Source organism: Piliocolobus tephrosceles, chromosome 18 (genome assembly GCF_002776525.5).
Source record: "Piliocolobus tephrosceles isolate RC106 chromosome 18, ASM277652v3, whole genome shotgun sequence".
In the NCBI taxonomy this organism is placed as follows: Eukaryota; Metazoa; Chordata; class Mammalia; order Primates; family Cercopithecidae; genus Piliocolobus; species Piliocolobus tephrosceles.
Window position 1 is genome coordinate 31,346,053 of NC_045451.1, and position 13,563 is coordinate 31,359,615.

The following is a 13,563-nucleotide window of genomic DNA, read 5'->3' on the forward strand; positions in this document are numbered from 1 at the left end:
GAAAGTCACTAGACTAGATGACAGGAGACTGAATATAAAAGCTGTCATACATTGTTTGAATTTCTACACGTGGAAGAATGTGTTAATTGAGCACGGGGAAAATATTATAAGGATTGAGAAAAGTAATAATAGATTAGAGGAATAAGACAAGAAAACTCAGATTAAGTAAAAACAGCGTGTGTGTGTGTGTGTGTGTATACATATATATATATATAGCTTAAAATTTTCCAAAGAACTGTCACATTGGTTTCTCTAATAGCTCTTTGATAGGTCCTGCTATTCCCATTTTACACGAGGAAACACTTTCATGGGGATCATGCGACTCATTCAAGGAATAGGGTCAGTTCTTGCCGTTTCAGTACTCTTCCCATTTCCAATGTTTGTAGGTGCTACAACTATTTGAAATGAAAATTCATTAAAAAAAGGAGAACAGGCTGCAGTGGCTCATGCCTGTAAATCCCAGCACTTTGGGAGGCTGAAGCAGGCTGATCACCTGAGGTCAGGAGTTCAAGACCAGCCCAGCCAACATGGTGAAATCCCATCTCTACTAAAAATCCAAAAACTAGCAGGCATGGTGGTGTGCACCTGTAATTCCACCTACTAGGGAAGCTGAGGCAGAAGAATCACTTGAACCTGAGAGGCAGAGGTTGCAGTGAGCCAAGATGATACCGCTGCACTCCACTCCAGCCTGGGTGACCAAGTAAGACTCTCTCAAAAACAAAAAACAAACAGAAATTAAAACCGATCAAAAAAAGAGAGAAAAAAATCTCTTAATTTGGCTTTATTGACAAAAATTTTAATAATTCTGGATTATCTCCCACCAGAAGTAAGACTTTTTTTGGTGGGGGGGCAGGTTCCAAAAGTATGTAATTCCTCTAACAATCACAATAATTTAAAGAAGGTTAGAAATGAATGATGCTATTTTTACAAAGATAAAAGTTATGAATATGTTGGGTTTTTGTTAATCACTTTTAATAAAAATTACATTTTTGTGAGGTAGGAAATGTGATTCGGCTAAGATATATAAAATAGAAATGTAACAGCTGTTATGGAATGATATTTTCCTTATTCAATAATCATTTACAAGTTTTCTTTTTTAAATAAGCCTTACTTAGGTCTTCTAAAGATGTGTCCATACTGGGAGCAGGCAAGACCAACCGTTGGTGTATATACAATTGGCATTAAACTCTCAATGTCATCTTGCAGTATTCTATAAAACAATTTCTCATTTCTTTCTTGTATTCCCATTATGTAGATATATCTGAAATTAAGCACAGTAAATAATGTCTAAGTCAGCCTGCATTACATTAAAAGTCTTGGCTTATGAAAGTTAAACCTAAATGTCTAAAATTGAAATTGAGCCCCACTCACATCACATTCTAAAAAAACCCAAAACCTTGGATTATCACTATTTAACACCCAGGCCTAAAAATTAACAAAAATACAAGGGTACTTAAATGGTAGATGATGATGATGATGATGATGATGATGAAATAACAATAGAAACAATGTTTACTGAATCCTTACTGTGGGTCAGGCTCTGTAGAAGGCACTGGAAATGCAAAGATCACTATGAGGTCCCTACCCTTAAAGAATCTCCTTCAAGGAGACTGACATATAAACAAGGAAGCAAAATAAAGTGGCATTAATTCAAACATTTGCTTAACACTGTATGCCTGGCACTATTTTCCAGGGATATAAGAAGTGAACCCTGTTTTCAAGGAGTTTATAACCCAGGAGGGTTAGAAGCATTATAAGGTCTACACAGAGTGCAGAAGCAGCACAAAAAAGGCAATTGTCAATTGATGTCAATAAATATATAAATAACTTCTTTTTAAATTTAGAGAACAGGGAACTATTGGCTTGAAAGCTTGAAAGTCAGTAATCATCTTGAGTTAAATATGTCTAAAGTAGACTTATCTTTCCCCGACCTTGTTTCTTCTGCTATCATGTGACCAAATGCGAAACCCAGATTCCATTCTTGATTTCTTCCTCTCCTACCCTCCCCAACACCAATCCTATAAGTCACCAAGTCCTACAGAGTCTACCTGCTAAACAGCTTTCAAATACATCCATTTGCTCCCTCCACCCTCGCACAGGACAAGCTACCATCATTTCTCAGCTGGGTTACCTCAAAAGCCTTCTTACTAGTCTTTATAAATACAATTTTCCTGCTATGCTCCAATTGATTCTTCTCTTAAAAACCTAACTGTGATCATTTCGCTTCCAAATAAATTGTCGTAAAATAAGGTTCAAGCTCCTAAAATAGTTAATAAGACCTCTGCCTACTTTTCAGCCTCATCTTCTTCATGCTGACTTACTTAGCTCCTCAAACGCATCACAACTCAACCTGGACTTGCTGCGTTTGATGCACCCTTTGCTTACACTCTCTCTCCAGGCATAGTCCTATACACGTGCACTCCAAATGCAGCTCAGGTGGTGTGTTCTCTGGGGGCCCTTTTCTGTCTACTCCCCTCCCCTATCATGTATACATACGCGTTTTAGACTTCCCTGTTTTCAGGTCCCATGATACCCTACTTCCCTCTGTAACTCTCACTCCACTTCTTGACTTTCTGGCTTCCTCCAGTCTAGACAATACTGTAAGTTAGAAACAATCACCTCATATACTTCTATAGTTCCAGGAACTATTAATAGCAATATGTGGCATATAACTGGTGTGCAAATATTTGGTGAATAAATGGGGAGAAGTGATCCCTTCAATTATATTTTCTACATAGCTAATAGCGGAAGAAATGGTATCAATAGATAGAAGTTAAAGGGAAGAAGATTTCTTTGCAGTATAGGGAAGTAAACAAACTGGGCTGCTAAAATGGAATGGATGGCTTTGTGAGATGGAAGTAATGTTAAGGAAAGAACAGATGACCTACGAGGCATGTGATAAAGGGAAGCTGTGCAAGTCATGGATCTCCTCAATGTTACCATCTTCTTTATTTCACTTTAGTCACTCTTCTGTGTACCTCAGTGATGGGCAGCACTCACCTAGGATCGTTATAGCTCAGCAATGGTGAATGCCCTTATCCACTCTCGGATCACAATCCTCTACCACTTTGGGTAACCATATGGTGCCCTCACTTCGTCATCCTTCAGAGGGATCTCTAGCTCTGACTGCTTCATTTTCTCCCAATTCTATGGGCTCTCTTGGGGATCCTCTTTGTTTCCTCCTCTGAATCCCAGGATCAAATCTCTCACTCTGAGCAAGTATCTCCCTGTCATTCCTGTTTAGGAATCCCCACGTGACTTTTCACTGTACTCCTCTTCCACAGTGTCTGCCTTTCCACCAGAGACAGTGAACTCTCTGAAGAGAAGGGCTGAGTGTTTTCATTTTTGGAGTTCCAAAACTTAGAACAGTGCCAGGCACATAGCAGTTCTGAATATTAACTGAATGAATTTATGTAACCTTTGCCAGCCCAGCAAACTCCAAGCCTGTATCAATGTTACATTTCATCTTTTCTGTGGAAAAATAACATTGCTGTGCAGAATGGCACCAATATAAACAAGATCTTGCCACTAGGCCATCAGGGTCTGCTCTTATCCCTTTAACCTGCTCTTGTTCGGCCTTTTTCTTTTCTTTTTTTTTTTTTTTTTTTGAGACAGGATCTCACTCTATTACCCAGGCTGGAGTGCAGTGGTGCAGCAATCATGGCTCACTGCAGCCTTGACCTCCTGGGCTTAAGTTATCCTCCTGCCTCAGTCTTCTGAGTTGCTGGAACTACAGGTGTGTAACAGCATGCCTGGTTAATTTTTTTTTTTTTTTAATTTTGTAGAAACAGGGTCCCACTCTGTTGCCCAGGCTGGTCTGGAACTCCTGGGCTCAAGTGATCCTCCCACCTTGACCTCCCAAAGTGCTGGAATTACAGGCATGAGCCACCAAGCCTAGCTTTTTTCAGCTTTACCTTATAGCTACGTGGCTCTTCCAAGCATTTATCACTCTCCTCACCAACTCTACTCAACCTTGGCCCTTCTACATTTGAGTGATGACTTTCATACTCTATGTCATAAAGGAAATCAAGGTCATCAGCTAAACTGAGAGTTCATTACTTCTGCTCAATCATCTCCATACTTATCCTTACTAATATCTGTATTTCTCTTTCCTCCAGCTTTGGAGAATGAGCTGTTCTTTGTTTCTGCTCAAGGCCAGCCACTCTATCTCTGCATTTGACCCTATGCCTTCTTCCTTTCCCTGAGACTTTGCTCTATCAATTATCTTTTCTCCTGGGCTCATTCCTCATAACTATGATGAAACATTAAACTTTCTCCCAGCTTGAAACATACTTAATCCCAAGTCTTGCTTTACTTATTGTTTAATGTCTTCCTTCCCTCCTTATCTGAACTTCTTGAGAGGGTAGTTTACATTTCCTCCCCTTCCATTCATTTTTCAGTCTATCACAGTATCTCTTTTGCTCCATCACATCAAAGAAACCACTCTGACCAGTCACCAGTAATCTCCTATACTTAACAAACTCAATTGATACGCTTAGTTCTCCATGTAGACCTATCCCTCTACCCAGAATACTTTGCCTGCTACCTGTAACATACTATTTACAATTCAGCTTAGGCATCATTCCCTTCAGGAAGCTTTTATCTGATTCCCCCAAGTTGAGCTAGGTGCCCTCTGCAGGCTCTCAGAATATATCTGCATGTACCTTTTTCTCATTGTACTATACATTGTGGTCTAGAGACCAATAACAATCATAGCATAACTATCTGTTGATGACCTTTTAGAAGACAGGGCTGTGAGTTACTGGGTTGGTCATATATATTAAGTTTGCTGCCTGGTGCAGTGGCTCAAGCCTGTAACCCCAGCACTTTGGGAGGCCAAGGTGAGTAGACGGCTCGAGTCCAGGAGTTCGAGACCAGCCTGGGCAACATGGTGAAACCCCATCTCTACTAAAAACTACAAAAATTAGCCAGGTATGGTGGCGCACTCCTATAATCCCAGCTACTTGGGAGGCTGAGGTGGGCGAATTGCTTGAGCCTGGGAGGTGGAGGTTACAGTGAGCCAAAATTGTGCCACTATACTCCAGCCTGGGCAACAGAGTGAGACCCTGTATCAAAAAAAAAAAAAAGAAAGAAAGAAAAAGAAAAAGGCCAGGCGCGGTGGCTCACGCCTGTAATCCTAGCACTTTGGGAGGCCGAGGCGGGCGGATCACCTGAGGTCAGGAGTTCGACACCAGCCTGGCCAACATGGTGAAACTCCACCTCTACTAAAAATACAAAAATGAGCCAGGCATGGTGATGGGTGCCTGTAATCCCAACTACTCAGGAGGCTGAGGCAGGAGAACTGCTTGAACACAGGAGGCAGAGACTGCAGTAAGCTGAGATCACGCCACTGCACTCCAGCCTGGGCAACAGAGCGAGACTCCGTCTCAAAAAAAAAGAAAAAAAAAGTTTGCCAGGGATAGCTCTTTTTTATTCTCCAAAGTATCCTGGATTAGGTGATATAGCATATGGTCACCTTATCTATTACCCACTTTATAGCCTCAGTGGCTGGTACAGTGTCAATACAAAGTAGGTGATCAATAAAAGTTGTTGAATAAAATGATTGCAAATTAGATGGTATCCTTTGCTTCTAATATTCCATTGAAATCTGAATTGCTCTGACTGTAAGCATAAAAACTAATTTGTTAAGTTTTACAATAGTGAATACTTGTGAAGTATTACTGAAGTAAAAGAAACACAGTCATTATAAAAGTAGTTAACTGACAAAACACAAACTTATATGAGATTGTGTATTTCTCATGTCACAATAACCATAATGCTCACAAGTTTTCTAATCAGAATACCAATAAAAAAATGAAACATCTAACAAACTCTTACTTTTCCAAAGGGCTAGTCATTTTCTTTAAGTTTCTATGGAATCGTAAGGCTTGAATATCTTGTGTCTCTATTTTGGGAGGTAGAAGTCCTTGAAGACCAAGCATTTGTCGTTCTTGTAAAGTAAATGCCATTCCCTAAAGAGGAGAAATAAAAGGATTAAAAATTATTACTTACTGGGGTAGCAATGACATTGTTCTTCAAAATATAATTTAAATGCAAATTTGAAAAATCAATGACATATTATTTTTGCCCAGGCTTTCAAAACTTTGTAAGACTGATGTCCAGTATTGGTCAGGGTGTGGAAGAGAGATATTCTCACAAACCACTGCTGGAAATATAAACCAGTTTAGGCCTTTGGAAGACAGTTTTAAAGTATTCTTAAATTTTTTTAATGCACATATTATTCATCAAGCAATCTGACTTCCAGGTAGCCATTCTAGAAAAACATTCTTAATGGCATACAGAGGCATATACAAAAATTTAGTTGTAACGTTGTTTCTAGTTCTCTTGGCTATTAGAAGCTAACAAAAAGCCCATTAACTATGAAAGAGTTAAGCATCCTATAGTATATTCATACCATGAAATACCATAAAAAAGGGGATAGAAGAAATGATGCTTTAGAAAACATTAATCTATATCATAAGAAAATCTTTTTCAATTTCTGGTATTTGACTATGGGTTAAATTCTTCATATCAAAACAATGTCAGTGAAAATGCTGGAGCAAGGCCTTTGGAAAATCTTTTCCTCCATAAAAGCAACAAGAACACTGGACAAATAACCAGAAACAACTTCTTCGACATTCTAGAAATCTACCAAAGGAATGTAGCAATCAGGGAGCAGTTATTCAGGAAAAATAGCTGGATTTCAGTAAGCAGCAAGTTTTGTGCCAGTTTTAAATTGAAAACTAACACCTCACAATTACTGTGAAAATCAGCAGCCTGGAAGCCACTGGAGCAGGGAGAAGGCGCTAGAGATTCTTCTAAAACCCCATTCCAGGAAAATGTCATTATTTGACCTGTCAGGTGGTTCCCTAGAAGACCCCACTTGCAAGGCTGTCTTCATTTGACCTAACTTGCTGCTCACCCAGCGTGAAAAGCCATTTCCCCAGAAGTGCTTGTTGGAAACAATCAGAGGCAATAATTTAGCATAGCAGCTGCCCAAGACAGTGGAAAACAGTTGAGGAAAACAACAGGGTAACCAAAAAGCTGACAAGGAAAAGCTAAAGAATGAGATGACCATGGGATTGGAGCTTTGAAAAGCCATGAGGTATCACTGGGACTCTAGAAGGTTACATAAATGAGCTATGGACACATCCAGGAAAGACCTGAAAAAGATCCTAGCTCACAACTCTGGCTAACCTTGAGGCTCTGTGCAAGCAGGAAGTGAAGGCTTTTGGGTAGTTGCAAACTGCCTGGCTCAGTGCTGGAGGTATGCCGCAACACAGAGCCGCTTCGCAAAAAATGGGAAATTTACTAGTTCCAAGCATTTAAGTCTTTGTCTAATTATCAGCTGACCACAAAACTAACCAATCAGAGACTTCAGTGGGCATGTACAAGAATACAGACTTTACAAAGAATTAGTTTGGAGGCCGGGCACAGTGGTTCACGCCTGTAATCCCAGCACTTTGGGAGGCCAAGGAGGGCAGATCATCTGAGGTCAGGAGTTCGAGACCAACCTGGCCAACATGGTGAAACCCCGTCTCTACTAAAAATACAAGCCGGGCATGGTGGCACGTGCCTGTGGTCCCAGCTAGTTGGGGGGTTGAGGCAGGAGAATCACTTGAACCTGGGAGGTGGAGGTTGCAGTGAGCCAAGATTATGCCACTGTACTCCAGCCTACACAAAAGAGCGATACTCCGTCTCAAAAAAAGAAAAGAATTAGTTCAGAAATATCACTAAACAAGCAAAAGAAGCAGCAATACAACAAACCCTGGGAGGAGTATTTGATTTCCTGAGCTGCTACCTTATTTAAAATGTCCAGTTTTCAACAAAAATCATTAAACTGTCCTTGAGGAAGCCTAAACATTGTACTTACTAGATAAAGACTTTAAATTCATACATTTGAATACATTCAAAGACCTAAAAGATGTCTGTGTCTAAAGAACTAAAGGAAAGTATGAGAATAATGTTCCACCAAATTGAGACTATCAACAAAGAAATTAAATGGAAATTCTGGGGATGAAAGTACTGCAAACCAAAAATAAAATTCTAAGGTCCCCCAACCACCTGAATGGACTTCCTCCTTGGCCAGGGCACTCTAACATTTAACGTGAAAAAACTGGTTTAGGTTATGATGGCAAGTGGGGGGTCAGACATGCCTCACTGTACTCCTCCAGCATTAACATCAACACGGACCTTAAGCCTGATAAGAAACACTTACAATCTATTCTCTGAAGCCTGCTACCTGGAGGCTTCATCTGCATGACGAAGCTTTGGTCTCCAAAACCTCCTATCATAATCCAGACATTTATTTCTATTGATAATAACTCTTTCAACCAACTGCCAATAAGAAAAAACTTAAATCTACCTATAACCTGGAAGCCCCCGCTTCGAGTTATCCCACCTTTCTGGACTGAACCAATGTGTATCTTAAATGTATTTGATGTCTCCTGTCTCCTTAAAATATACAAAACCAAGCTGTGCCCCCACAACCTGGAGCACATATTCTCAGGATCTCCCGAGGGCTGTGTCACAGGCCATGGTCACTCATTATGTGGCTCAGAATAAATCTCTTCAAATGTTTTACAAACTTTTAATCTTTTCATCAACAGTACAATAAATGAAAATAAAAAATTTACCTGAGAGGTTCAACAATAGATTTGAGCAAGTGGGAGAAAGAACCAGCAAACTTAAAAATAGGTTGCCCAAGATTATCTAGTCTAAGACAGAAAGAAAAAAGAATACAGAAATATGAATTGCCAGGCGTGGTGGTTCATGCCTCTAATCCCAGCACTTTGGGAGGCTTAGGTGAGTGGTTCACGAGGTCAAAAGATCAAGACCATCCTGGCCAACATGATAAAACCCCATCTCTACTAAAAAAAAAATCCAAAAATTAGCTAGGCGTGGTGGCGTGCGCCTGCAGTCCCAGCTACTCAGGAGGCTGAGGCAGGAGAATTGCTTGAACCTGGGAGGCGGAGGTTGCAGTGAGCTGAGATCGTGCCACTGCACTCCAGCCTGGTGACAGAGGGAGACTCCGTCTCAAAAAAAAGAAATATGAACAGAATCTCTGAGACCTGTGAGATACCATCAAGTATGCCAACATATACATAATGAAGTCTGAGGAGAGAAGAGAAAGAAGCAGAAGAATATTTCAAGAGATAATGCCCCAAAACTTCTCAAATATGAGAAACATTAATCCACACATCCAATAAGCTCAACAACTCCAAGTATGATAAACTCAGAGATCTACACCTAGACAAAGACAAAAACAAGTTTGCAGATGGAGCATAGTCTAAATGCATTACCATACTTCTCTAAAGAAAATAACGTCGGCCAGGAGCGGTGGCTCAAGTCTATAATCCCAGCACTTTGAGGCTGAGGCAGGCGGATCACCTGAGGTCAGGAGTTTGAGATCAGCCTGACTAACATGGAGAAACTTTGTCTCTACTAAAAATACAAAATTAGGCCGGGCACGGTGGCTCATGCCTGTAATCCCAGCACTGTGGGAGGCCGAGGCAGGCGGATCACAAGCTCAGGAGTTCTGAGACCAGCCTGGCCAATGTGGTAAAACCCTGTCTCTATTAAAAATATATATAAAAAAAAGCCAGGTCTAGTGGCGGGTATCTGTAGGCCCAGCTACTTGGGAGGCTGAGGCAGGAGAATAGCTTGAACCCAGGAGGTGGAGGTTGCAGTGAGCCGAGATTGCACCACTGCACTCCAGCCTGGGTGACAGAGCGAGACTCTGTCTCAAAAAAACAAAAAACCAGAAAAAACAAAACATAATCCAATTATATGCTTTCTGCAAGGGACACAATTAAGCAGAAAGTAAAAGGATGGAAAAAGATATACCACACAAATTGTAACCAAAAGAGAGCTACAGTGGCTATACTAACAACAGACAAAACAGACTTTGAAATGAATGCTGCTACTACAGAGAACATTTTACAATGATAAAAGGGTGAATCTATTATGAAGATATAACTATTATAAATATAGACATATCTAACAACAGAGGTCCAGAATACATGAAGCAAAGCTAACAGAATTGAAGAAAGAAAGGCAATTCAACAAGATGGAGACTTTAATACCCACTTTCAATAATGGAGGAGACACTAGACAAAATAAGAAAACAGCAGACTTGAACAACAGCATCAACTAACGAGTCCTGACAGATGCACAGAACACTCAACAACTGTAGAATACATATTCTTCTCAGGTGCTCACAGAACACCCCAGGACAGATCACGTGTTAGACCATAAAGCAAGTTTCAGAAAATGTAAAATAATTTAAGTCATTCAATGTGTGATCTCGGACTACAATGCAAGGAGATAAGAAACCAATAATATGAGGAAATTTGAGGAATTCACAAATATTTGAATAAACAATACACTCTTAAATAATCAACTGGCTAAAGATGAAATCACAAGGGAAATTAGAAGATACTTTGCATTAAAACATAACATATCGGCCAGGTGCGGTGGCTCACGCCTGTAATCCCAGCACTGTGGGAGGCCGAGGTGGGCAATTCACGAGGTCAGGAGATTAAGACTATCCTGGTTAACATGGTGAAACCCCGTCTCCACTAAAAATACAAAAAATTAGCCGGGCGTGGCGGCGTGCGCCTGTAGTCCCAGCTGCTGGGGAGGCTGAGACAGAAGAATGGTATGAATCCGGGAGGCAAAGCTTGCAGTGAGCCGAGATTGCGCCACTGCACTCCAGCCTGGGTGACAGAGCAAGATTCTGCTTCAAAAAAAAAAAGAAAGAAAGAAAAAGAAAATAAAGAAACATATCAATTTATTTATTAGTTTAATATTAAGCAGAAATGATCATCCTCTCACCTAGTCTTCTCCTACTTTCTCCATCTCCCTTTGCCACTTCTCCCAAGTCTCCCTTTTTCTCATCTATGCAACAGCAATTCCCTCCCTCCCAATTTACACAGCAGAGGTGTACTTCCTGAAAGATCCTGAACTCTTTTCCTTTAGGCACATGCTGTTTCTCCACAGGAGTCAATACTGACACAAATCTCTTAAACAGACACTTGCATATTCAGGTAAACATGCTAGGGAGCCAGTAAGGGTGTAAAGCTGGGAGTCTCATCAGCCACTGGAATTCCAAATCCAATGACTATTACACTATTATGCACCCATGTATTTATTATACGGCTTATGAAACATTTTAGAGATATATTTATAATATACTTTTCTCAGTGGTAAAACTGCATATATAAGTACATGCTATAATCTTAAAAGTAAGTATACTTTTGGCCGGGTGCGGTGGCTCAAGCCTGTAATCCCAGCACTTTGGGAGGCCGAGGCGGGTGGATCACGAGGTCAGGAGATCAAGACCATCCTGGCTAACATGGTGAAACCCCGTCTCTACTAAAAGTACGAAAAACTAGCCGGGCGTGGTGGCGGGTGCCTGTAGTCCCAGCTACTCGGAGGCTGAGGCGGGAGAATGGCGTGAACCCGGGAGGCGGAGCTTGCAGTGAGCCGAGATCACGCCACTACTGCACTCCAGCCTGGGTGACACAGCGAGACTCCGTCTCAAAAAAAAAAAAAAAAAAAAGTAAGTATACTTTTAAGAGAATCATGGCCAAATAAAAATAGATGACAGTTTTTAAAATCTTTTATTAGTCATATTATTTGTATAAATAAGAACCAGAAGAAAATTCTAAATTTATTAAAGAACTAGCCAGGAAAAGTTAAAATAAAAACAAATAAATGAACAAAACCCTCAGAGAATTAATAACCAGAAAACCAGAGTTCCAGATACAAAGCTTGACCACGTCCTTAAATCTCAGGGATGGAATCTACAAAATAAAGAAGTTATTGATTCTCTTCTTCAGCACTCCTTCTTGAATTAAGTTAATGGTTTGCATAGGTACTTACTATGTACTTAGCTCTTTTAGTTCTGGCAATCTATGGTTCATTATTCTAAATAGAGTCCATTAGGATATTTTAATTTGGCTGAAATCAATTAAAAATCTGTAGTAAAATCTCTTTACAATCTTACATCTTGAAGAGAATACTTGGTTTAAAAGAGATGCTCAGTACTATTATGGGAGGAACTGGAAAAAGAAAAAATGCAGACAGAAGGAGTGATTTGAGAATTACTAGCTTCTATCAATAGTGTTCAGGTGTTTTTTAAAAAAATTTCAGGACTCCTATACCTTTAAATCATTGGGTCATCAATAAAAATGCTGGCGTCTCTCTTGCTAAGGCAGCCAACACAGAGGTAGGAAGAACAAAAGTGAAAAAAAAATTGAGGGTAGGAGGCTACGTACATAGTTTAGAGTTGGCTCTTCTTGTAATCAAACAATTGTACACTTTTACAGTTGTAATCATAATAAACTTCAGCCTGAATCCTCCCCAGATTTCTTCTTTGAGAACTCTACTCTATGGAAGCATTATTAAAGTGTAAAAGAAAGTATCACTTTTACCTCCCTCTAAAGGCTTTAAATCCACACTAAAGATGAATAGCCAATTCATTTATTATATATTTTATCATCTCTATGATTCAACCAAATATTTATTTACTGGTACTCATTTCATACTTTAAAGCACATTTTATCTATATCTTTAAGCCTTTTACAATCTAATATAAGACATATCATGAGTGTAATAGAAATAATCTAAGACTAAAACAACTTTTCAGACTCTTTAATACTGATTTGGGTTTGTACTGAGACATGTAAGAAGGCAAATGATTCAGGAGATAGAATCCATTTATATACATTTATATGCAGGAGATAAAATGCATTCCCTTAACCTCAATACGGATAGGCACTACATAGCCAGTGCCTCACCAGCATTCAAATGCATGTTTAGATTTCTGAAAATGTGTTAACTGAGATGAACTTGCACTTTTTTAAAGGGCAAATTATAACTAAGTGGAAAGCTCTGTTCATCACAAATCCACAATTACTCACATCGCATATTCTATTGCTTATGTTGTTTTGGTATAGGAATTACGTCTTAATACATAAATTTGAAATAAACTCATTATATTAGCCCACTCTCATGCTGCTATGACGAAATACCGAGACTGGATAATTTGTAAGAAAAGAGATTTAATTGACTCACAGTTCCACATGGCTGGGGAGACCTCAGGAAACTTTCAATTATGGTAAAAGGCCCCTCTTCCCAGGGCGGCAGGAGACAGAATGAGTGCTGAACGAAGGGGGAAGTCCCTTATAAAACCATCAGATCTTGTAAGAACAGCATGTGGGAAACCACCCTCATGATTCAATTACCTCCACCTGGTCCTACCTTTGACACATGGGAATTATTAAAATTCAAGATGAGATATGGGTGGTGATGCAGAGCCAAATCATATCACTCATCAACTGAAAACTTTTTAATGTAATTTAAAATTATTCTTACTTTTTTCCTTCTTTCTCCTATTCTTATTTAAAAAAAAAACTGCATCACTCAATTTTTAAGACTTTGTAAGATGAAATGGGCTTCAGAAAAACACAAAAAATGATAAGAAAACATATAAATCAGTACATTGGGAAAAAAGGTCTGAATAGGGGTATTTCCTTTTTTTTTTTTTTTTTTTTTTTT

General features: G+C 39.5%; 1 protein-coding gene across 2 annotated transcripts in view; it reads right to left on the reverse strand.

Moving 5' to 3' along the window:
• Positions 1–13,563, reverse strand: part of ME2 (malic enzyme 2) — a 72,304-nt gene that overhangs the window by 35,584 nt on the left and 23,157 nt on the right. For both annotated transcript variants that reach the window (XM_023207531.1, XM_023207530.2), the window contains 2 exons: positions 5,839–5,972; positions 1,112–1,261 (listed from right to left, as the gene is read on the reverse strand). In XM_023207531.1, coding sequence (XP_023063299.1) covers positions 1,112–1,261; positions 5,839–5,969 — 281 coding nt within the window. In that variant the 5' untranslated portion in view covers positions 5,970–5,972. The remainder of the gene's footprint in view (positions 1–1,111; positions 1,262–5,838; positions 5,973–13,563) is intronic.